This window comes from Brachyistius frenatus, unplaced genomic scaffold (genome assembly GCF_029030835.1).
Source record: "Brachyistius frenatus isolate BFR_SWC_R1_liver_20210118 unplaced genomic scaffold, ASM2903083v1 Contig_55, whole genome shotgun sequence".
In the NCBI taxonomy this organism is placed as follows: Eukaryota; Metazoa; Chordata; class Actinopteri; family Embiotocidae; genus Brachyistius; species Brachyistius frenatus.
The window spans coordinates 959615-986465 of record NW_027210654.1 but is presented as its reverse complement, the minus strand read 5'-3'; the positions used below and the strand labels follow the sequence as shown (position 1 = coordinate 986465).

The following is a 26851-nucleotide window of genomic DNA, read 5'->3' as shown; positions in this document are numbered from 1 at the left end:
AGAGGCTTGTTTAATCGCGTGTATCACATATCCATTAAAGCTTCTAGTCTGAATGTGTCAGCTTTACTGTGACAGTCGCAGCTCACAGCGGCAGCTTTTTTGATGATTCTTGAAAAAAGCTGAAACCGTTACAACAATAAAACAAGAAAAGAAAAAAAAAAGAACCGAGGGAAAATAACTCGAGGCAAAATTAGCACCTATTAATGAGGTAAGTAATGATAGACAAATCATAAGGGCAATCCATGGACGGAATATACTTTCCAGTATGTCTGTGAAGCCGTTCCTTGAATTTTCCAGTTCCCTGGTTGGATGCATTAATATGTACTATTAATATGTTTACCACCATAAGCTATTACGCCAGATTAAATTACATTTAGCCCTACATTGTAGCAGAAGGTTGAAAGTATTGTGTGGTGAGACAGTGTCCTCAAATATGTTTGCACATTCCCTTCCCTCTGCAGTCACCTTGAGTAACAAAATGCTCGGGTGTAATGAATTGCAGTGTGAAATTTGAGCTGATATTATGAATATTAATGTGGATGCAGCACAGAGAGCCAGCGAGAGTGGAGTGGAATTGTTAGGTGTCTATGGTCCCCAGTACAAAATGTAGTTCAGATAAAGGGCAGCGAGACCTTTAACTCCAGTTCTATTTGTTCTGCTGTCTCCTTATGGATTGGCATGAGTCATAATGCAGTGTCTTCTTGTGTGTGAACAGGCCAGACGTGCACTACGGTATATTCAGGAATACTAAATTATGTGTGCATTTCCTTATCAGAAATATATTGACAATTGACAGATGTCTTCCACTCGCCTGCACTCTGAATGCCTTAAAAAAAAAAAAAAAAAAAAAGTTAACCTGTACGACTCTTCAACAAACCGCCATTCACTCATTATGTAAGGTGCCAACTTGTTCAAATAGACGATGACTGTGTGATATGTTGAAAGATTGAAGATGAAGGACGGTCCCCTTCCCCCCCTAATCTTCTGCTTCAACATTCTGTGCAGTTGCTCTTTGCCTCCACCTGTGATGTGGCAGGAATACCACAGTGAAGACAGACTGGAGCCGAGCGCGCCCCAAACGGGAAATAAAACTCCTGACGACCTGCATTGGGGAACGGCTGACCCAGCCCGCCTGGATTCCATGTTTTACGCCAGCAAACAGAAAAAAAAAAGAAAAGGAAAACTATCACAGAAACAGGACCACACATGGACACACACACACCGAGGGACATTAAGTGAACTTTTAACTGACTTATATGAGGATCATTGTCTGACAAAGATGTGTCAAATCAAAAGAAATTATAACATTTGACCTACCACTCAGTACTGATCCTCTACAGGCAGAGGGTGACTGTCAGTTGTTAAACCATGATGAATTTTAATACTTAACCATTAGTTTCCCATTATTTTGACCATTTTCTAACCTGTTGCCCTCGCTCTCACACATATCATACCAGCAATGGCTTTCCATGTGTGCGTGACGATTAGCTTACTATAATAGTGATGTTAACCCTGGATCTCGTCCCTGGAAGAACCACGTAGGATTCTTTATTTAAATGTGAAGCAGCCGAGTTACTGAGGCTGCTTTCTCTTTGCCAAAGGTCAGTGTGTGAATAGGAAGTGACGGGAGAGAGCGTGTGTGTGTGCGTGTGTGTTTGTGAAAGGGACTGAGAGAGATGACTGCATAAAATATACAGTTGTGTGCACTGAAGAGAAAGAGGAGAGATCCTGCATTAAATGTAGTGTAACTCTGCAGGCAGGCAGGCTGTGCCTTAGCCCCATATCTGGTTTCTTAGGTGGGGGCATAGAGGTAAACATCTCCTCTGTTCCTGCTGTTCTGTGTGTGTGTTTAACAGTCGAGCTGTGCTTTGGGAGGGATGAACTCTATATGAGGTATACTGTCATTCTTCTGCAACACTTGCAGAATATTAGTTTTTACCTGGCAGAGTCTACATGGGATGATTTTCAGATGCCGAATGGTGTCTCGAAGAAGTGGTGATGTGATTGTAATTATATGTGCGTAGAAGTCGGTGTTCTTCGGTGTGCAAGCCTATACAACATGACTACTTTTGTCTTCCTTCGGAAAAATAATTGGCTCTCAAAGATATAATGTGCTCTTTTGCAATGGCATTGACAGCTACCCTCAACAAGCAGCTTTCCATACAACGTGAAGTAGCGTTACTGTGTGCAGACGGTGATTTGAGCACTCGGGAGGAGACGCAGATATTATAATCCATTGCCATGGGTCAGAGGAAAGCTATTTTCTGGCCCTAAATCATTTTGAGGGGAACCCTGTGCTTTTGCGACTGATGTAAAAAAAAAAATGTATGACAGACTGGCAGAGTCGCTCACATTTCGCTGACCTTCTGCCTCTGAAGTTTTTGGGACATGTCATGGTTAATCTTGTTAGAATTAATATTCAATCATTTCCTTCGAGAAAATACATTAATTTATGCTGCTTATTTACACTGTGTATATATGTATATATATATATATATATATATATAGCACACAATGAATAATGTTAAACTCAATGTTCTGCATAAATTGCTTTGCCTCCTTCATTATGTTTTGGGATTTGTGGTGAAACAAAAAATTATTTTCATTTAAATCATCTACAAGCAATTTGGCTCTCGTATCAAGCTGCAGAAAGCATGACACGGGGTGTGAGAATATTGAGCAAATTTATAATCATCAGTCCTCAAAGGGAAAAGAGAATTCCAAGCCATCAGCACGAAATGTGTAAGTAGGTGAAATCAGAAAAGTAGCCAGAGCCAATTTCAGCTCGGACTCTGGAGATACTGCAGACTTTAATTAACAATATTTTGCAGCTATGCAAATTGGCCTCTTCCTGTGTGCATAACAGATGTTTTGGTATTGTTTCCAGATACTCAAAGTAATACATTACTTTATCAGTTGGTAAACATTCAAATGTATTTATATCATTAGTGCTGTCCACATGATGTTGTTGCAAAGCTGCAAATTCCATTTTCTGCTTGGGCAACCTTTAACACCGTAGGGGATTCCACAGGGAACTTACTCTACTATATATGTATGTTATCGATTGGGTGGTGTGTGTGTGTGTGTGTGTGTGTGTGTGTGTGTGTGTGTGTGTGTGTGTGTGTGTGTGTGTGTGTGTGTGTGTGTGTGTGTGTGTGTGTGTGTGTGTGTGTGTGTCCATTTTCATGTATTAGTGTATCCTTGGAACGCTGTGTAAGAACGTGAACATGTATAAATAAATATTTTTGGGGAATTATTTGTGTATTAGAGAGTGCTTCTACTGAAACAGATGGATATAGTGTTGCAGTGACATTATGTTTCGAAGATAATCAGACAATGTGTTCCCGTGTTTACAAGGTTGTAAAGGAGGCTCCTTGTGGCTTGTTCCACACCATTTTTGCAGCTCTGTAGACATCTGCTGTTTTCATTCCCCCCGCCATAGAGGTGAAGAGGCTATGTGCATTCTTTTTGTGTTGTTTACATAAATCATCCATCAACTGTAGTTTTTTTCCTCTACTCCTTGTTGTTTCACATTGTAGTCTGTTTAGACAGGAGCTTTCACAAAGGTTGCAGCCAGGATTTATTTTCATAGAAAAGGTGTGCAGACATTGGTATCTCTTACAAGTGTAGTAATATTTTATGGCACGTATTATCTGTTGCTTTATCAGCAGTTGCTCATTCATATCTGGAGGTTGCTCCACAAACACAACGAAATGACAGCTGCTTGTTTAGAGGAGGGCATTAATCCCCAGCAGGGCAGTTCCTGTAAAAGTGAAGGGATCCAGGACATTTTGCCACCGTCTGCTACCTTCGTCTCTCCTCTCTCCTCTCTCCTCTCTCCTCTCTCGCCCTGTCTCCTCAGCTCTCTTCTCCGGGGTTGCCCTCCCTCTCACACATACCATACCCAGTCACACATGGGCATTAGGGGCTTGCCATATTGTGGGGAGGTGCAACCCAGCTGGTAAGATTGGAGCTGAACTGAGCTGGGCCATCTTCTTCTCTCTACAGGTTTCCACCATACGTGGTTTGATCTTTTTTTTCTCTCTCTCTCTGCCCACTTCCCTCTTTCTCTTTCTCCTTCATTCTGTGGGTGTGCAAATATCATTTTATGACGAGATTATGTTAATGTTAAGACTGTGTATCATAGCCAGCCCGAGATCATGTGGTGATCAATGTCCCTGAGGTACAAACAACTGTCTGGAAGTGTCAAAGATGGGGATGAGATGTATTTGTGATGCACACAATGGTGAAGCTCCTCAGGCATTCTGTTGTGTCTTTAATCCATCCATGTCTTTGAATCCTCAGCCAGGAGCCTCGCACTGAATAGCGTGACAAGCAGAGAGAAGCATACTTTACCATTTCATGCGCTGTCTTTCCTCTCACAAAATATATTTTGCAACCCCTCTTGTGCAAATCCAACTTTCTGCATCTTAACCTCAGCGCTGCACAGCCATGCGACCTCCTTTCTACAGCCAAGTAAAATATTGATGAACTCCATTTGATCCTCATTGCTGTGTCAGCAGCTTCCTTAACTTCCCTTCAAAGACGCAGCGTGTTCATCTGCTTATTGACTGACGCTCATGTTGTACAGACTTCACATGATGCAGACATGTGCTGTGTTTGGCGCCAGCTGTTTCCCACCCTCTTACGAGTTGGAAACCAGATATGAAACCGCGATGTTGACCTTATTTCCCACACAGACCGACGCTTTAATCCCGCTATACGAACAGACAGGACATCATGCACAGATTGGAGCTGAGAGGGGTTTGTCCCAGACAACATACAGTGATGTCCACTGCAGCCGTCGAGAGAAAACAAATACAGAGAAAGGGTATATCGTACGTAAAGGAGTCCTCCGTGAGTCCAGAAAACACCACATGCTGTTAACCAGATTGTCTGTAATGGACCGTTTGTTTGTCCACCTCCTACTCCTCTTTTACATATGTCTTGTCTCACCCTGTCTAACCATATAGCACCCAGAGGACATTTTTGGCTTTTAGCTCTCCGGCAGGCCCTATAACCTGTTTCCTTGAAGCACAGGAGGAGATTTGAGTGTTTTCTTTGGCTATCTTACGAGGCGACACACGGACACAACTCCCCCACAGGGCTTCGAGGTTCCAGAGCTAAGAAAGATCTGGCCAACATTTATTCTTCTGCCTCCGCAGCCTTAAATAGTTTTAATGTCGTGCCTGTGGCATTCACAGCGTATGGAAACTTGAGCTGTGAGTGGCATCGCTTCCCTTGCGGTTGCCATTTTTTCCGTGTGACACGGACTCTTAAGTGATACATACGTCCTCTTTATCCCGTCTCTCTTTTACTTTCAGCATAAAAGATCCATCACCTGCTTCTATTTTCTCTCATGGGGGGGGACATCCGAGTCAATCGCTACAAAATGAATCCTCGGCCATAACATCCTCTGCGTGCCATTTTCTGTGTTGGAAACCTAGCTAGTTGCAATAAAAATTAAGGGAACAAGGTTGTGATTTCTTTTTGAGAGGCAGCATGCCATTGACAACCCACACAGTTCAATTGACTTATTCTTCTGGGACACCGTCTATGCCACTTAACTCATTAAATGAGGGTGCTGGTGCTGGAAGAACAACCAATTTTGCAGCTGCTTTTCAGAGACTCTGAAAATGTATTGAGGCATTTATTGCTTCAAATAAATCCATCAACAATGATTTGACTTTAAAAGTGCCAATTATTTCCTTTATGCCATATTTTGAACAATGAATGGATTTGCTAATTTTCACAGGTGCTCTAGCACATTAACTAGTGTTCCTGGTGGCAGCATGCTAATGAGGTTATTGACACCTTCCATGACTACTTTCCTGCCACTTTATTTTTTAAAAAATTTGTGTAAATATCAAATCAATTATGTAATTTTCTAGGATCAACATCTTGTGTCATTTTTTTCATTACCCACTGTGTTCCACTGTAATGCATCATGAAAGACCAAACTTTTTATGAGTAAAACTAAAACCACATTTAACTGCCTAAAATTTTATTGTTTGAGTTTTTGATTTAGAGAAAAGTTAATAATACAAAATGTCTAATTAGCATACCAAGTTTTAGTCTCCAACTTATAAATACACATTATTTTATTCCTTATATTTGTTCAAGAATACTTTCAACGACTTTATATCTATATTTTATATATTATTACCATATTAATAACAGAAAAATCTGAAATGTGCCACTTCAAAATGATCACTGAAGAAGAAATTCAGCTCGCTTTTTTAAAGACTTTAATTAAGACAGGCCCAGTATATCGATAACAGAGCCCTGAACTCAGTGGCTTGATTCCACACTGAACTGGATAAGATATTGCTGACATTTCATCTTGTTCATACAGTTATGAGTCTCTTAAATATTACATAAAGCGTAGGACATTGGTGGACATAAGTTATTCCCCTCCTTTGATCAACATTATCAGAATGCTGTGTCGCTCTTGATTTATCTAACAGGCTATTCTGGGATTCATATAATGTACTGCTATAGACATCACAGTCATTTGAGTCCCCCCTGTGACGGCCTTTATTGATAGGGCTTTACTGCACTGTGATACCTTGTTGCATTTCAATGGCGAGAGACGCTTTCTGATCTAAATGCTAATGTACTATCCTGTAAGCGGAGTATAGTCACTTTACTTGTAAAACCCTGCCTGTCTCTCGTGTCCTACCTTATCTCCCACCGCTCTGATGGATGTGCTTGCAGGAATTAAGTTTAGATTAGGGCTCTGGCTGCAGGAGTGACTTCTGGGGCCTTGCGGCTTTGTGTGTATTTCATGTTGTATGGGTGTGAGAGTGTGTGTCTGTGTGTGTGGGCAGACCGCGTGCACCTCTGTGTCTGCTGGTGTGTGGAGATGTCATAACTGCTGCTGTTTCGCTCATCCTGACAAGAGCTGCAAAGATCTGTCCGCAATTCTCAGCAGTTGGTTCCTCTTACACAATGGTACTGGTCAGGGGTTTTCCCAATTGAGAGGAAAAATACACAGTTACACAACTGAAATGTTCTGAAATAAGTGTATTAGATAGGTCTGGCGGAGCAGTGTCGTGCTGTGTACATGGTCAATAACACCAACTGTTCAAGTTATTTGACTTTAAGAAAGAGTGCTTGATCCTTTTGCAGCTTTAGCGGCATTATCAGGAACCTACACATGCTATCACAATTGGATCTTCAGGGGAGCGCGATGTTATAAATTCCTAATTAACACCCTTTTCCAGACACCTTTATTGACTTCTTGGTTGCAAATCACCAAGAATGACTGAAGAATGGCACGTCTGTCTGGCCGGCCTCTTCTCCGAGGGTAATATTCAGGGTATCATAAAAGGGCAAGATAGAACTATAAATATCAAACCAGATTGACATGTGATTTTAATTTGCTTGGCAGATGAGACAGATGTCCGAATTAATTACTTCTCAGCTCATTTCTACATCACAGCGTTGTCTTTGATCAGGCCGCGCAAATAGGTGCACATCTTACTGTTTATTTAGTTTGAACTCATACTGTTTACTTTTCCCAAAGTATATGGTCTGGGCAGGACATGGTCATGTTGTCTGTTTGTGTCCACAGCAACGTACTTGGCCTTGAGGGGATCTAAGGCCCACTGACAGTGACATATTGTGTGGGAGGAAACCTTTTGTAGCTTTAATCCTCTCCTTATGCTCAGGCCTTGATCACACATTCACACCAGTACCATGTGCTGTTACATGTCATTTACTGCATGTCTGCAGGTCTGATATGGTTTCACGTTGACTGATCAAAGGTATGCATCATAAATTCCTTGTGTAATATGAGCAAAGATAAATTAGCTTGTAATAGTCTTGTAGATATTTTTATCCTATTAACACCTCGTAAAAAGCAGCAGTCCCATTTTTAATTCTTGAATTATAGTAATTTAGAAGATATCACTGTCACCCGAATCTGCTGTTGTTTTTGAGATTGTCACATTTTCTTAAAGATTTCATAGATTGCCATTTTAAAGAAGCCGCTGTTTTATTTTTGGGATACCGTCATGAGTGAGATGACCTTGTGACTGTGGCTGTGCAGGTCATAATTCAATTCTTAGTCAGTAAATCGGAGACATTCAGTGGCAGGATATCAAAGACATGAAAAAGTGCTGACATTTACCCCAAGAAAGACATAATTCTGTTTATCAATTTGGCTAAAAATAGTGGGTCTAAATTGGAATCTCGCCAAGGCATCTTGGAAAGTTTGGGAGCATGCAAGGGGATTGAGTGAAAACAGGTTTTATATATCAAATTAAAAACAAATCTTGATTGAATCTCTCTTAGACGAAACAAACTTTTGAGTTCACGAACATCACAGATTTGAATCAGATTTCATTAGCACGGGTAAATATTTTGAAGAATTCTGTATCTGTATAGATGATGTAACGACGCACTGCCGTTACCTGTGCTGCGGACAGTATTTAAGAGATGTGATGTGATAAAGATGCCAAAGAGAGAACACAATTTTATTAAATGTATTTATTGTTGGACTGTGGATGCTGGGAGCCCTGTGCACAGCTGGGACGTTGAGTGGTTCCTTTTGTTCTCCCTGGGAACAAACAAATTGACAAGTGCAGTGAGTGACTGATTGAACAGACTGATTGTGATGTCTCATTAGTTATGTGACAGAACAATGGAGCATATAGAGTGCCAAGCTAAAGATTAAAGTTGGTTTATATTATTGGTAAATATTGCAACAACTCTGTTTCCTCTTCCCAGGGTGTTTGTGCAAAATAGTCCCCCCCCCCCTCCTATTTACAGTTCCAGGAAGTACCAACCACAGGAAGTGGGTAGGGGGGAAGTCAAGATATGTGTTGCTTTTGATAAATTAGGTGTTGATAATTTACTCTATTTATAGGGACTGTAAATATTTCAAAATTATTATTGATATATTTGGGTTCGTGAAATATTTAAATATTTATTGTAAATAAATTGATATATATATATATATATATATATATATATATATATACTTGCCTGTAGATGGTATGTCTGGGCTAATTAGAGTGAGCAAATGTATATAAGGAGCTCAGTTTGTTTGTGTCGGGAGAATGGTAGCGACTGGTGGGAATTGGTAGGTGATGGCGAACCTTTGGTGTGGTGTTATTAGGTCAAAATAAATGAAACTTCATCTGAAACCCCTCCTGGAGTCCTGATCTGCTCATTTGCCTCCATGGCCACTCAGGCATGTTAACAGATGACAACAGCACAGTAAATGACACCCACCTGCAAATTCAACATATTCCCCTAAATATCACCCACTTATCTCGTGACCATGTGTGACTATATCAGCTGTGTTAAAGAAAATTATGGTCTTTTATTCAGTGAAATTTTGGGCAACATGAGAGTCACAGATGTTCACATCTAGCATTTACGCTTTGACTAACAGGCTTATTAGTCAAGCTGTCTGTAAAAAGTCAAAAATGATAACATCAGATTATTACATAAAAAACAACACACAACACAATAAAAGCAACCAACAGAAAAAAGTATTCATTTTAGATTAAAAAAAAAAATCTGAGAAAAACAAACATCTATCAGTAAAAGCTGCCAAAACAAACTTCTGAAGCGAAAATAAAAAATTAAAGCCATCAAAGTCTTACTCAGTCTTACTACACAGTTATGGTATCAAAAAACATTCTCTCAAGCAAACTCACCTTTCATACGCACTAGTCTGTCATTTTGTTGCCATGCTTCACAGATGAAGTACGCTGAGAACACACCTTATCAAAAGCCTATTTCAACTCAAAAATCAAAGCACTATAACGTGAATGGATTTCATTTCTCAGCCCCCACCCCCGCTCCCCCAGTTAATATTTTGTCCTTTTGTCTTCTCTGTTGTACCGACTAACAGAGCCTTTCTGTAGCTTTAGCTGATGGTCTGCAAAATACCTTATGATTCTTAACTTACTTTGTATTTTTGTCAAAGGAATCGGTTGTTCTGCTGGATCCTGTAAACAGGACTTTATGTATGAATGGAGATCGATTAAAACTACAGCTAATAGCTTGGCAGTGGAAAACTGGTACAAAAGGCCAATAAAATAAGCGACTATTCAGGTTGGATGAACTGCAGATGTGACACTTATAAGCTGTATGAATGGGCTAACGAATGAGCATTCCAGTTTAATTATGGGAAATATAGATCCAGTATTTTTTGAAGTTCAACCCATAGTTTGGGCTAAATGTCGGGATGCTTTCAGTACTGATTATTTGTTTTGTTGCAAATCCCTTTGTTTATGAAAGTAAAATATGTCTTTAATATTCCCCAGCTGAATTGCTGGGAAATAGATATCTTCCCTGTTTTCCAGAGCAAGCCTGAGTATTGGCCCACGAGCTGAACTGACAAAGTAAACCTCAACAAAAGCCACAAACATGTGCAAACAGTCCCTGTATATATTATACTGATACATATATTTGAGAACTATACCACAAATCCACTGCAAGTAGCTTCGGTAGACATTTTCCGATGCATGAGATAATATTGAAGTCAATTGCCTGCAACTTAAATCCATGGTTCTAATGCAGTATTTAATTGCACAGGTCTTTAATATTCAATAGTGACAGACTCTAAAATTTACTACAAGTCTGTTTAATAAATCTACCATCCGCTGTTTTCAGGCTGGAATGTCTTTATTATCCAGACCACACACTCTCTGTCTTGCATACTTAAACTTCTTCTTTTGAGGAGATATTGGATGACACATATTCTTGATACTACGAATGTGTCATTATCGGCTTATAGTGCCCTGACACGGGTGCAGGGTTAATTGTTTGCCTCCCGTTACCTTTTGTGAAGCCTTGTCTGAAGAGCTCTTGCAAAGTCCCACTTGGTCCCCTCCGAGCTCTAATCTCCTCAGTCCTGTCTTTGCAACATACATATGTTATAGGAGCTGCCAGATTTACTCTGCACGAGGGAGAATGTTTGAATGCAATCTCATCCCACTCACCCTTTCTATCTAAGCCCAAGCGCTCGCTCTGCTCTGGTCTGCTCTGCTGCTGCTCCACATATATTTTTTCATCTTCTCTCCAAGCTTCAACTCCTCTGTGTCATCCCACAGACGTTCGTTTCTCCCGAGTCCCGCTTTGTCTCCTTTTCTCTTGCTCTCTCTCAGCCTCTCAGCCTAATGCAGTAGCACCCTGTTACTCTGTGTCGATAGATGGATCTACGCGGGCTTGGATGTGTCCTTCAGGCTACTTGAGGAATCAGTGACATGCACACTGAGAGCTCCATGGGTGGTCTGATAAATGTGGGCAACTCTCAGAGGGAACAGTAGTGACGTAGATTGTATTGAATTTGAATTAGTGGCCAGTTTTTCATGTGACCTCGAGGAGGCTGATGGGAAACCTTTCCACTTGAAACTGCGCACCTGTTTTAATTATGTGAGTGGTATACCTGTGATAGCTGTGCGTGGAGTTGCTACCTTTAATAGATATCAAATCTGCCATCTGCAAAAAAAACAAACGTGGATGAACACTTTTGAGATTTATTTGTCAAGGCTAAAGTGAAGCGTTAAATACAGGTGTCAGAACAAAGTCTTCTCCAGGTTGACAGAGGAACATTGTGTAATCTTTTATTTAATAATTTTTTTCAAGAACACAGGAACCTCAAAAGATGCATTATCAGCATAAAAAATAGTCATACTCTTCATTACCTCCTAAAAAGTAAAAATGTAGAAATGTATGATTTTCTCCTGAAAGCACCAATACTGTACCAGTTTTTGAGAAGTATTCACATTTCCTCTTCATAAACAAAACAAGTGTCAGGATAACCCTTTCATAACACACACAGGGTATTTTTTTTAGTAATGACTCATTTTATTAAAGAAATACTGTGGCATTTTGGGAAATGTGCTTGTTGTCTTTCTCGCCTAAATTTAAATGGGAAGACTGACAAAATGTCTGTAGGGTAAATATAGTTGTACAAAATTATGGCGAGCAGTCTGTTTGTGTAGCATAGCATAATAAGGGAAACAGTTTGCCTGGCTCTCCGAAGGTAACAATACCTGCCTACTAGCACCCCTTACGCTCACCAGCTAACACACATTCTCTTCAATTTGTCTGTTACACGATGAAAATGTAAAAATGGCAGGTAGTTCTTTTATAGTTGGCTATGTGCTGGAACATTTCTGGGCTGAGAACAGACACTTTCCAAAGGCGTCGCTGGTGATGACAAGACTTCCAGAAGCAAAACAATAGTCTCGCACATCAGTAAAACTAGATCTTATTTTAATGTGCTCTAAAGGTACACCACCATAGCTAAAGCCTGGTTTTGCATAATTTCTCTGTGTTTTACCCACAATACGTGAGCTTCCTCGCCAAACAAATGGACACAAGATGGCTGGATTACCTGGTCTTTGTCAGATGGGTAGTCCTGGATTTACCTTTGAGACCACTGAGTTAAAGCTCTCCCTCCACCTGCCTGTACGCTTGGCCATCACCACCACTCAGCGCTCGACCTCACATTACCGCAGCCGGGCAATGTGCAGTCAAGCGCTGGTCCTGTTTTCACTAGACTCGAAGAAAAGTTAATACTGACAGTCAATAAGGGCAATTATACTGTTATTTTAGTTGTTACGGTCCAGTGAGGGTAAAAATTAAGGCCTGGCAAGCTCACACAGACAGACTGATATTGATTATGGTGACAATTACCTTGTGTTAATAAAAGTGACAGTGGCTGGCTGTTGTTTGAGGATCCTCTACCTTTCAAACTTTGTTCTCTGATGGTGTTATTCATGGAGCTATTTGGGGTGTGTGGACAATTTAAAAATCAAAGCATTACAATATTTTGTCAGCTTAGTATGTGAATGAGCAGGGCTATTCAGCATTTAACCCCGGCTTTGAGTCAGAGAGTGTTCAGCATCTTAAAGCCAGTATCCTCTTTCCGTGCTTCAGATGGTGCCATAATTCCAAAGCCTGGACGCTGTCAGTTAATTGGGTTCCCTTACATGGATGTGGGCAGTGCAGCGATGAATAACACATAGTAAGAGCATGACCGAGCTGCAGCTTAGTACTGTCGCCACCACCCCCATCATTTCTCCCTGTCAGTAGCCTCTGACCAAAGACGCTGGCAAAAGAAGAGCAGGAGTTGGTCCCCAGGCTCTACAGTGCAGCAGTCCACTGCTCCGGGTGTGTGTGTGTGTGTGTGTGTGTGTGTGTGTGTGTGTGTGTGTGTGTGTGTGTGTGTGTGTGTGTGTGTGTGTGTGTGTGTGTGTGTGTGTGTGTGTGTGTGTGTGTGTGTGTGTGTGTGTGTGTGTGTGTGTGTGTGTGTAGCACGGGTCAAATGCAGAGGCTCAATTTCCCCATAGGGATCAATAAAGTACTCCTTCTTCTGCTTCTTCTTCAGATGCAGAAATCCTTCAAGGCGTTGTTGTCTGCTTTTTCAAGCTATTTGTCAGACATATATGATAAATCACTCGCTGTCAGAATTAACTGTGGTTTATATATGGCAACATTAATCAATACATTTTCACAAAATAGAATAATGTGAAAAGCCTCTGTAAAATTGCAGGTGTCAATGTCATCAGCAAGCCGAATGTCAATGCTTTTCATGAGCAAAAGAACCTGCCAGCAAATTTCCACCTCACAGCCCTTAAAGCTGCTACTCCACACACCTTCCCACTTCATGGGTTGTTGTTTTTTTGTTATATTTTGTTGATCTCACCTCTGACCTTTCAATTCCCCTGATGGAGATAAAATTGCTGAGTATGTATAGTCAAAGCAAACACAGTGATGGGCTTAATAAAGACACGGGGAGTGGGTAGGAGGAGCTCGGGTCTGGTAGCAGCTGCTGCATTGGCTGTCTGCTCAGCAGTGGGGAGGTGCTGAGCGGGAGAGAGAGCCATAGAGCGAGAGAGAGAGAGAGAGCTGGGGGAGGAGGGCAGCGCTCTTGTTCAGAGATAGGGAATGCCCGTTAGTTGCGTCTGCCGATAATAGCACATCAGCCAGTGCGCTGCTATTGGGAGAGCAGAGCACCGGCAGTGCGGAGGACTGAGCCGCTGAGCCCAGAATGGTACACTAGAGGAGACAGGCACACACAGAAAGAGACAGAGCGAGACAGACAGAGTCAGAAAGAGACACACAGAGAGAGATAGACCAAGAAGAAGAGTACATCAGCACCCACAGAGGGAAGAGGAGGTCTGAGAAAGAGCGAGGCAGTGGGAAGAGGAGAGAAGAGAAAAAGGAGGGGAGTAAAGTTACCAGGTCAGCAAGAGAACGTGGAAGTGGAGCAGCTGAGACTCACCAGGGTCTCACTCACACTGGAACAGCCGGGCAACGCAATAAGCAGCACAGGAGGAGAGTGATATTACAGGAGGGGAAAGAAGGAGTGCTGTAACTTCTTCCCAGAGAGACAGTCCTGCGATAAGGCGAGGGTAATGCTCCTCGCAGGACCCTTCTGCACAGCGACTTCAGGATTATCACAGCAAGACAGCGGCAGCAGGCAAAGGACACTTTTCCCTGCCAGAGGTGCCTGACCAGTCCACTTCAACTCACTTCTATTCAGGAGACTTTCTCATCCAGCTGTGTGTTCTGAGGTGGATGTAGTTGTGCTGCTGTGTGGCTTTTATCCCTTATTGCTTCAGAGAGTGAAGCAGTGGCAATTTGGAGGGCAAGTTGCTCTGTCCTGTCATCTCTGAGACTATGGTAGACTGTGCGTCAGAGAGCCATTCATCAGCAGCTGCAGCCCTAGAGCATGGAGAAGTCCAGCAGTGAGGAGTCAGCCATTCACCGTAGCCCCTCCGTAGATAGCCGTGACTCCGATTTTGCTCAAGCCTCCACGTCTGGCCGCCCATTTGGCGGCCGCGGCTTCACTGCCGGCGCTTTCTACGGCTCCACGGGGCCGCGCAAAAACGCGCAGCAGGCACAGACTGGAGCGGCAGCTGACGCCGGCGCAGGAGACAAGACCAACAACAAGTACAGCTCACCCAAAGGCAGCAAATACGTTGTCTTTTACCTGGATCTATCCTTTGTGTTCCTTTTAGAATTCAAGAAGTGCAACATGGCAAGAGGCTGCCTCTGCTGCTTGAAGTATATGATGTTCATCTTCAACCTCATCTTCTGGGTAAGTGGCCCATTATTTTCTTGATACGGTTCCCATTAAACTTGTTCACGTTGATCTAGTTGATGTTAATGCTGTGTGGCTCGGAGGATGAGGCCGACAGAGTAAATCTGGCTTGAGTGAGTCAATAGTTATTATCCACATCTCTGGTAACAAACGTGAAGGCTCAGTGTGTGATAAGTTTTTCTTTTACAATATTAATCAGGGAACATTATTGTCAGACAAAATGTTGGCTGTCAGGGCGATCATGCGTTTCTAATTACATCAGGGTGTTTCTGCCTGTTCCTCTCTGTGAGTGCTGCTATTCTCGGATGTCATGACTGAATCAGTGGCATTGCACCAGGTCTCCTTTTGTATTTGGTGGGGAGGGGTCACTCATTTGGATGGTAATATAATTTACTGTGAACCTGGAGCTGAAATGCTGCTTCTGCAAGTATGCAGGGGAAAGATCCTTCTGCAGGGTAGTTACAAAGATGAGCTACACAATATGCCCAAGGAGATATGAGCAGAGGCGGTCAGCAATAGTTTCAAGTGATCAGATTTGCTCACCTCTCTTTATTATTCACTCTTTTAATTAAACGCCTTTGCTCTTGGAGGAAGCTGGGATCAATTGTAAATCAATGGAAGGAATCCACTGTAATTAAATAATTAAACTATAGTGATCAAGCCCAAGTACAGAATCACCATAATTGGAGTATTTACAGTAGCCACAGAAAAAAAAAAAGAAATGTAGTGTAATAGTGATCCCCATGCTTTGCCAGTTTTACTCACAAATAGGTTTCAGTCAGAGAAACCTGGTCAGCGTGTGGCAGGCTCTGCTGTTTACCCATGCATGGGCATTTATCGTAAAAGTGGGCATCCCTTGAATGTTTACAGAATGGATTATGGGGCTTATGGGTTATGAGGCCAAGTCTTTTGTGTGGATGCAGCGAAGCGTGAAGCGTAAAAACATCCCAACACTGGGGACTCTACCAACCAGGCCCACCATGTCACTGGGTTGTGAGCCCTGCTAACTGGGACACCGTGGAGGCAGCGGAGTGGGCATTAGCTGGGGCCCAGCTGTGAAGAGGCGAGCATTAATAACACAGACAGACACATGCACCACACAAACGTATATCTATCCCATTGTCCACCTCGTACATAAAACGGAGCGCACTGCTAGTGGCCGGGCTCACCATTGAAGCTGTGGACCTTTCAGCTGCTTGAGGGCAATATCTCCACTTCAGTCTCATATCATAAGCCAATCCACAGGAGCATAAGTAAGACTGATTGGCAAAGACATCCCAATAGCTCACCACTGTTTGAACTGAATTTTTCAAGCAGTTTCTCTTCAACTGATTGTCGACCACATCAACGCTCAATCAGCGGTTATTCATTCTTACAAAATGGATGTTTTCTCATCTTGAAAGCTTCGTTTAAACAGATGAAAGGACCTTTTTTTTTCATAGCGTAATCTAAGCAAAGGAAGTACATGAATTGAAAATTAATCAAGTACAACAACATTATTTAAATATCAACTGAATAATATCTTTTAAAAATGCCCTTTTTACATCTTGTGGCCAAACAAAGTTCAATTGATTTAATGTAATAATTTGGTACTCAGGCTATTCAGGACACTGATTAGATAAGACTAAATGTGCATTGCACCTCAAAGCTAACCATTAATCTATTAACAAAAGCGTGTGTAGCCTGCTTTGAAATTGGCTTTCTTGATCAACAGACTTATGTGTAAGTGGTTTAAAAACATAGAAAGCCACTATAAACACCTCCACAGGCTGATCCAGTCTCCTGAGAATGAAAGTTAATTGTCTTTCAGCTTCATACATATTCTTGATCAATCAAATTTGTACTGAGGATTTTTCATTAATGTGTGGATTAATTATTCCTTAGAGCTGTGAGTTAAATATTATAGTTCAAAGCCATATTAGACACAGGGACACCATCACTCACCTGTTTGTCAGTGGCTGGTGACTCGTGTGATAGATCAGAGGCAGCCTCAGTGCACTGATACAGGTCAACCTTTAACAGGGGTCATAAGGTCATTATTATCCGCTAGCTTCTTAAGGGCCAGTCACAGGGGATTTGTACAAAGGCTTTTACTTCCCAGGTCCTCTCCAGGCTCATTTTGTGCTTAACCCTTTTCGGTGGCAAAACCCCGCCACTATAAACAGGCTACTGCACACCGCTAATAAGGAGTTGGAAAAGAGGCTTTGGATTTCAAGGCTGGTGGCCTCCGATTTGTGAGGAGCCTAGCTTGTTGGAAATGCATTACAGCCACCATGAGAGCATGCAAATTCTCACCCTTTAGTGTGAGATTTGAGGCATCATCATATGTGTGAACATAGGTGTGCCTGTATGTTTCTGGGGGGAAGGGGAGGGCATAGGGAGCTTTCGTGGAGATAGACCTTCTTCTCATTCCTTGCTGTGCAATAATTGAATTTTGACTCTGGTAATGTTCTCTTGATGAAGACCCACCAGGCATGTTGCCATCTACTCCGGCAGATTGATACTCTTGTTTTCCGCCCACCGCTAGATCACTTTAATGACAGTTTGATCAGTGTCCCATGGGTGGGTCTCAGACCATCAGCATGCGGCAGCCTGTGGCTCATTGGGGGATGTTTGAGTGGCACTCTGGATTCTAAGGCAGCACACCCATTTGAAGGTTAGTGGATTTGGGAATAAACGGTGCACTCGTCAAAGAGGGGTCGGGACGGGATGCCTCAGCACCGACTGACGGAGGAGGGCGAGAGGTATGTTGTATCTTGACACCCCTGGGACTGCGCTGCTCTACCTCTGACACTCTAGGAATCACAAGGTTACTGCAGCTGGTAGTGAGGTTCGCCTCTTAAGTTCTGACATCTCATCTCAGGACTGAAGTGAGGGAATGGTGTGCTGCAGTAATCTGACACCAGGTACAGCATGGGTCTCCTCTTTCTGCACATGCACAAGTACACTTGCTGTGCACACACACACACACACACACACACACACACACACAGAACAGCCATCCTTGGAAGTACACTCGCCACCCACACACCATCCGCTGCATGGGTCTTACAGTGGTAACTTGAAGCACGAGGTAAACAGAGGCAGGCACTCCAGGCATTTCTATACATGCGCTCATCCTCAGGCCCCCCAGCAGTTGTTCATGACCATCTGCCTCCTCTTTCTTATAAGGGATTAGAAGAGGCTGAGCTGTAGGGGGAGTTTTGGACAGATTAGAGCAGTATTGAGTTGTACAGTTAAGGATTGAGAGCACAGCTCCTTCGGACCGCTCTATGCTAAAGCCAGCATCATCAAAGCCAATGTTCTTTGTGGTGTGACAATGTGTGACAAAGTGTGTGGTTTAGTTGGGAAGGGGATCTATTGTGCTTTCTCTCTGTCACACACACACACACACACACACACACACACACACACACACACACACACACACACACACACACACACACACACACACACACACACACACACACACACACACACACACACACTGAGTTTCTGTTTGACCAACCTGATGGGATGATTGATGTTAAGTCCTATTGGTGTCAACCTTGAGAGCATATCAGTGTTGATGTTCTTGCTGGCAGCACGGATTTCAGCCTCTTACTCTGCAGTGTTTTCACTGTTCTCACAGCCTCCACCGTTAAACTCTCCAATTCAAGATTCAATTCATTGTCCACTGCTGCATTTATTTTTGTCCAGTGACATTGAACTCGTTTGAAAAAGATTAAAAGCCTGAAAACACCACCAGGAATTCATTCTACCGAATCAAAAGCAGCACCCAGCACTTCTTTGGTCGAGATAGGTTGTACTGTGGGTTAATGGGACCATCCCAGCTGTGTCATTATAATGCAGTATCAAAAGCCAAAGTCTCACATTTGATATTCATATTTAAAGGAAAGGTGTCAGCTCAGCAGTCTTGTCTTACAAGTACAAGAGAGGTGGTGGTATCAAAGCTTCCTTATTGTTAGAGGAGAGAACACCAAGTGTTTTTAGCATTCATGAATTCCTGTGCTTACTTAGGGGATTGCTGGAGGATTTATAAACCATTTGGTTGGAGGTAACAAAAGATTAGTTTCCCTGTCGATTTAATCACTGAATTTGACATTAGAGGTTTTAAATGTACCCACGCACTGATGCTACAAAGCGTAAAGTTATTGACAGTTTGTAAGCTGTGTGTGTGTGTGTGTGTGTGTGTGTGTGTGTGTGTGTGTGTGTGTGTGTGTGTGTGTGTGTGTGTGTGTGTGTGTGTGTGTGTGTGTGTGTGTGTGTGTGTATATATATATATATATATGCATATGTCAGTGTGTGAACGTCTGGGTTTGGTTCAGTTGGATATCCATTAAAAAAAAAAATTCACACAATCTGTCCCTTTGCTTCCACCGTAGACCGGAACCCCCTGGGGTTTCCGTCTAAGGTGCAGAAGCAATTTGCCTGCTTTTCATTCTCCATATCGGCACATGAAAAGTTCAGTCGTCTTTTATGGCTCAGGAAAGCGTGTTTTCCAGCAAACGTTTTTTTTCTTCTTCCTCATTTTTATTTTTTTTTCACAACAAGCACAGCTGAACTCCATCAGTCACTGCCAGGTGAAACAAGGATTTGGCCACAGGAAAATAGATGGGAGTTGAGTGCACCCTGCAAGGCGATGAAACAAGCTGTATATCCTGGGCTGTCACATGCATTTAATTCATCAGTCCACCATGAAAGGCTGCTTTTTGAATTGAGTTCATTACGACAGAATGCAGTTTTCAATGTTGAACAGTCTGTCCCCTTAATTTTACACCTTCAACCACAGTCAGTGGATTTAATTTATATTAAAATATGCATGGGTGCTCCTCTGCTGGTCAATGCAACCAGTCACATATTATGTCCTCAGAATCATGCGTAGCATGCATTCAAGCTTTATAAAATCCTCAAATTTTATTAAATGTATAGCCAGAGGGTCAAGCCTGAGATCTGTGCTTTCCATTTCTCTGTCACATTTACATAAAGAACTATATTTATATTCATGTTAAACATTTGAAGTCTTGTAATTAGCATTGCCTATAGATCACTGGGCCTTGATTCAGAGTGTCTGACCTGCTTGGTAAATATCTCCATATGCCAGCCTTTGTCCAGTAGATCGTCTGGGGAGATCCCTCCAATTTACACATCTCTCACCGGCTGCTTCGATTTCCCGGCCGTGTTGTGTGGTGCCGCTGAGCTCATTAGCCCATGTTGCAGATCAGCTGGGATAGAGAGCGGCTGTATTTCACTCTAGGGGGTCGAGGTAATAGAGCTGGAGAATTGGAGGTGCATTTTACGCTTGGATGCAGTAGGTAGGTGGTGCTTTTTGCCGGGGAATTAAGATCCCCGACCCATCACACATCACTCTTTGAATAGGTTGGGCTTCAGACTTGATGAGTTGTTGTTGGCTGGTTTAGTAAAAGGGTGATTATGACACACATAAGAAGCTGCAAACTGCAATGTTTTATTGCAATGAGTTATTAACTTACAATGGTGGATATAAAAAGAAACTTCTCACAAAACTTGCAAACAAGGGACTTTTTATCCAACGTTGCAGGGGTCATTGAAGTCATATAAATCCCTTTGGAGTATTTAAATATGAAATTTGACATTTGCGGCTCAGGTAGCATAAAGTAACAGGCCTGCAGGTGTAGTTTTAGTCCAGGTGTTACTCTCTCAGCTGTGAGGTACTGACTGATAGTGACAGGTGAACATACCTGGAACAAATGACAAAACAGGAGCTGCTAAGAACAGGAATTGAAGTAAATAGCCGACCACAGTCTTGGCCGTTCATCCTCCGTTCCCTGCCTCATTCACATTACACAGGAGTGTCCTTCACTTTAGATGCAGGAGGTGTAGACAGAGCCTACGGGGACTCCTGTATTTACTTTCAACCTGTCATATATGAAAGCCTCCTTAATGCCAGACGAGAAAACGCACATTCACAGTGGCACAATTTTTTGTGCCATTGTGAATTGTGATCACATCAGGATCAGCTACACAGAATATCAAATCAAAGATTCATCATGTTTACTTTGCTGCAGCATGTGAAACACACAGATCTTGCTTTTCTAAATACAGGCCAGAGAAGTTCAGAGCGGAGAGAATAGAAAGGACGAGTGGAAAAGATGAGTGTCATTAGTTCTGCATACATAAGCAGGATCTTTTGTAATCACTATGTGCCAAATTGTGCACCTCAGGCAATAGGGAAGGCAGCATCCTGTATTTTGTTGTCAATAATGTGTTTATATTGCAGAACTGTAAAACAGAAAATATCATCATAGGTCATGCATTTGGGTTATTGATCAAAAGGGTCTTAACCATTCTTTTCAGTGTGCTTTGTATCTATTCACTGTAGATGCTACTGGAAAAACGTCAACAAAAAGAAGGCGTTAAAAAATAAAATGAATGAAATTGTTGAAGCTATTTGAACATTTCACATATCATGTTGTGACAGTTTGTAGTACCTGTGGACTTGTAAGGATTCAGTAAAGCAGAAAGACAATAAAACAGACACTATGAGCTTGGTGGTTTGAGCTCAAGCTTTTGAAGTGCTGCTGCAGTCTCTGTCTGTGACAGATAGCGCTTAATGTGCATTACCTTCACACAGCTTTGTTAGCCTTTTACCAGCAATACTGGAGAAAAAAAATCTTCTTTCTGTGTCCGTTTGTGGTCTGTAAAACAATTTATTTGACATGTATCTAATATTGGTGAAGCATCATGTTTGTTTCCACACAAGCAGTGTTACAAATAAAAGGTGTTTTCAGTGCTACTTTTTGTCCTTGTGCTGCAGGAATGGCTGTTAACTACTGTATCTATCCTCACCTTATCCTCTCACCCCACAAAGACCAATCAATGTTAATCTGCACCTAAGCAGTGAATTAATGTAAAATGTTAGAATAGCTTGCTAGTTCAACCATTCAGCATTTTTCTGGCAGCTAAAGGCAAATTACAGTGAAATCAATGTTTTCCAGTCATTCATCACCTCCAACTCTGGTGAGGAGGCTCGGAGAACATCATTTTGTCGGTCTTCCGAGAGTCCAAATTTATTTTACATTATCCTGCTCATGTTTAATTAACAGAGTAGGCGATGTAGCTAACTGCAGATCTATGCAACCTGTGTTTTAAATACTTTGATGTTTATTTGATGCACAAGATTTAATTTCCTGCTGAAGCCATGTGGAAAAGTGATTTCCTTGGCAGTACTTGAGGTCTGACTAAGCAGAAGACAATCTTTAGTGTCCTGGGTCTAGCTCTTAAATTCTCCTGAGATTATGAACTGTGGGCTGAAGGTGCATCAATGACTGACTCTGAGACCTATTTCCCCAAGGCCACTACCTGAGTTGATTCAATAAGGACTACTTCTTTTCCAACCATAAACCCACTCAAAAAAGCCACACTGCATCCTTGAAAGCTTGTTTCGACTCATTTCTCTTCTTCCCCTTTTCTAACCAACATTTAGAGACCCAGAACACACCGGGCAACTGCAGCACAATAAATAGAAAATATGAGCAGCAGATTGACTTTGAATGTGTATATTTTAAATGTGTCATCTTGAATTTGGGTCAGGGACTCAGGCATTCACTGCCTGAATGGTAATGAGCCCAGGACACGGCTCCAGCAGGGCTCCAACACGCAATGAGGGACACACTCTTTCACATTGTTAGCCATGACAAACGAGAGACAGATTTATGCTTTAAACATTGATTTATTAATCCGAAGTGTCGCAGATTACTGCTGTGCTATAACTCTGTCATAAAACGCAACATATTGCATTTTTCCAAATGGAAATGCATCAGTGCATATCCTGACCAAATGATCGTCTGAGTGCCTGAAATGTTTTTGTTGTTATGTTTTAATGGAGCAATTTAACGTGTTACATGGAGTACAATATGAAATTCAGCCAATGTATTAGAATGTTTATTGTGATTTGAAATGGATGCCTATCTTGTTGTTTTCAGAGTGAAACCCAGATCTTCATCAGAGCAGGTTGTTGCAGTGCTCTCGTTATGTCTGATCCAATTTGAGTTGACTCTTATTTGATGTGCACGAGGTGTGCTCAAAACACCCTCTGATATTCTCCCTGAACAGGGAAATGCAGTAACTAGTCAAGATCTTTCACTGCTACAGTACGAAGATAACTGGCTGACAGACTGTGTAAACCTAATAGGGATTTTTGCCCTTCTTCCTGCATGCAGATTTGTCCTTTTCCTTATCACAGCCGGGCTTTCGGCTGTCCCCTTGACTTTGCCTGAGTCTTATCACACAATTTAAGCAATTGGTTCTAGTTATTTATTTTGCATCAATTGGCTTTTACCAGTTGTGTTTCCAGACATGAAAGAGCATTTGCTTTGTGCATCTGTTCTGTTTCAGAAGATATCAGGGTCGTATGTGTCCTGAAATCGTAAATCTGAGGCAGTCTGGTTGCCTCCAGCGTGCAAAGTTTTATATAAAGAGGAAACATGTAAAAGTAGCCTCGTTTCATCGCTTTGGTATTCTATCTGGGGCACAGAGGGATGTCTCAGAGCTTAGTTTTAAGAGGGAATCTGACAATATTATTGCACAGTAGAAATGCAAGATCCGTACAGTAAAGTCATCAATAATTGTTCACTTGAAATGATGAATGATCCATGTGATAATTCCCATTCACAAAATGTGTCATTTCAATAATGTAGCAAACAAGAATTTGCCCTGAACCCACAATCATTAACCTTTTTCTCATCTAATTCAGTTAATAAAAGATGTATTAGTCACTGTTATGTAAGTATACTATCATAAAACCAGCTTTAAAAACAACTTTTCTTGAACACAGCAACATGCCTATAAGTTATAGGCAGGTTTTTGACAATTTGTATATTTTGTCTATTTGCTATTGTGTAAAATTCTTAATTAAAAATCAAATATAGTGAGGAATTGGTGTGGAGACCCCCCCCCCCCCTCGCTCGCCATGTGCTGTTTGCAGTACCCGTCAGTAGTCATTATTTCTGCACAGATGTCTCCATTTATCCTATAAAGCCACCCAGGCTTCAATAATGGGGGACTTCGGATGGCAGTGGAATAGAGAAGTTAGTCCGAGTGGAGCTCGGTGTGGGCCGACCGTGGTTAGGTAAAGGAGTCTAATTTGAGAAGTTCATTATGGGGTCATTGGCAACCTCAGTGAATGATCTCATTCATCTATACTGAGCCAAAGTAATTATTAACAGACCTTTTGCCTGTGTATGCACTTGTCAGTGCAGGGTGGTGAGATAAATCCCCATCACTGTTTTCTCCAGTGATGATTTCAGCAGAGGACACAGCGCTGTGTTCTGGGTCAGCCCATTAATGCCCCTTCCATTTCACACACATTTCTCCAATTTCAGTGATTGCTCGTCAGGATTTCAGATCTCCAGTATGGCTGCATTTGGAGTTTGCTCACACTGGTTGCACCCTTTTCCTTGAGCACCGTTCACAAGTGAACTCGGACAGATGGGGTTGGCCATATTTTTCTTCCAGTCCCCTTCTGAGAGGACAGACTGGCAGACCCAAAATGCTGTCCTTTTTCCTGGGTGGAAAGAACTGAAGCATGAAGGCATGGAGGGAGAGGAGGGACCTCTTCCCAAGAGCGAGAGGTGAAGATACTGATTTTTGATGACAGCTCCCCGAGAGGTGACTCACCCTCAATCTCAGATCGTACTCTCTCTCTCTCTCCCTGCCAGCCACATCATACCAGTTTTGTTTGTCTCCTGGGGACAAACGTGAAAATCATTTGGTCTATTTTGGTAAAAAAAAAAAAAAATGTAGTGTACAAATCAATTAAGTTGAAACAGCAGGAACATTTTTAAATATTTAAAATAAACAACCAACTAGAGAATAACAGTTGGTATTTATGACTTAGGTGACATGTCTGCAGTTTTCCTTTTTTTCATGTAGTGCTGACCACAGCTCACTGGACTAATGCAATCCAATTGGCTACACTCGGTCTCTCTTCCAACATCCCATTGGGCATTGCGCAGCTTATTGCAATGCATGACACCGACACAGATGATTGGCAGAGTCAGGGAGTGAATTTACATTTAAAGAACCTAATCCTGACCTGAGCCCGATGCGTTATGGAAAAAAACAACATCCTAGCACAGACCTATTGTCGCGACTGTTCAGGTTCAGGTCAAAGTTGCTGAACTCTGCCTCAGACAGAAAATGCCCCTGCAGCATAAACTGGATTTTCACACTGTACTTACTTTAACAACATACTGTTTATCATTTCTGCAGTAATTGCTCTTGGTGAAATACCTAGTGGCCATACTGCACAACGGCAGTAATATTTGTTATTTAGTGAGAAAAAAAGGAGCTAAATAAGCATTAGATGAACAGATGAAAAGCGAATGCAGGTGTACCTAGAGAGCAGCAGTCAGACAGAAGGAATAAACTGACTAAATAAGTAAGTTGCCTTTTCTTTTTGACAGCTCTGAACTCCCCAGCCTGATTAGCTGTGCTAAGCACATACAGCCAATTTTAGGTTAATTTTCTGCATTATTCATGTATAACGCATGGGCTTTAAAATGTTGTAATGCTGCACTGGGCTTTATGAGAAAGATTAGCCAACCATAATGACATTAACGGCCTTCATGCATTCATTTATTATGCATCAAACTTTGTCTGTGTGCCATTGAGTACATACAAAACACATGTGCAACCACTCTGGGCCTCTAAATGTGTCCGAATACACACACATGTAGCTGTATTATTATGTACGGCTGTGCAGAATGAGCTGAACCTGCATTTTGTGACAGCAACAGAATCAAACAGAGCTTTTAGTATTCAAGCTGAGGACAGGAGTCTTAACTGAGCTGCAAATGTAGATTATGATGATGATGAAATATCCATGTGATAAAAATAAGGACGGTGGCAGATCTCATCTCGCATGTGAAGACTGACATGTCTGCTCACTGGCCCTCTTGTCAATATTATCGAGAGCCCAGTAATTGGCCCATAAAAACACATCTCTATTTGCTTCAGTTATAAAGCACTTCTCCATCCTCAAAAGCTTTCCCTCCTCCACAATTCATTTTTCATTGAAGTGCTTACCTTGCAAAAGAGATGTACAGAGAAAAATATTGTCCTGCAGCATGTTCACACTTTGTTTCTAATGTCTTCATAGTTTGTTTGAGAAATAAAGGAATTTCTCTCTCGACTTGCCATTTTTCATCCCAAAAATGTCTGCAAGTCTTTCCTAATGGAACATTGGACCTGTGACAGATGACAACAACAAATAAATAATTAACACGGACGAGTAAATTCAGCCAATTGACTATTTCTCAGGCAAGTTACCGCATCTTTTTAATTATTTTGAACCAAGTAAGGAGAATCCCAACGTGAATTAGTCACAAGGGTGTTGTGGGCCGTCATTATAGTGAGAAATCTTCTTCAAAAGCCATCACATTTCACGCTGGTCTGCATCAGGATGACTTTATTATCATGGTTTAGCTGCTTATCCAATATCACCTAACAGCGGACTGTGGCTAAGAATCCTGGCTGTTTTTCATATTAACTGTTGTGGGTGGTCAGCTTTATCGCCCGTAGAATTCCTCAGTGATCAGTTTCCATTTTCATCTATGAGACAAGAATAGCTTCATTCAAAGACACATTTATTTGTTGAGGATATGCTTTGGTAAGAAAGAAAAACAAAGCATCAATATACTTTGATACAGTTTTACTCCACATCAGTGCTGGTTACGGCGAGATGGGCGAGAGTGCAGCTGCAGGGATCCAGATCCTCATTATATTCGAGTCCAT

The 26851-nt window shown here is 41.9% G+C and overlaps 1 protein-coding gene across 2 annotated transcripts in view; it reads left to right on the top strand.

Annotated features, from left to right (window-relative positions):
* The window catches only part of tspan9a (tetraspanin 9a), a 159460-nt gene that overhangs the window by 76746 nt on the left and 55863 nt on the right, over window positions 1-26851 (top strand). The window contains exon 4 of one of the 2 annotated variants that reach the window (XM_069705307.1): window positions 14994-15073. In XM_069705307.1, coding sequence (XP_069561408.1) covers window positions 15011-15073 — 63 coding nt within the window. In that variant the 5' untranslated portion in view covers window positions 14994-15010. Of the gene's footprint in view, window positions 1-13908; window positions 15074-26851 lie in introns of those variants that run through there. The other variant, XM_069705305.1, reaches the window with a different exon arrangement.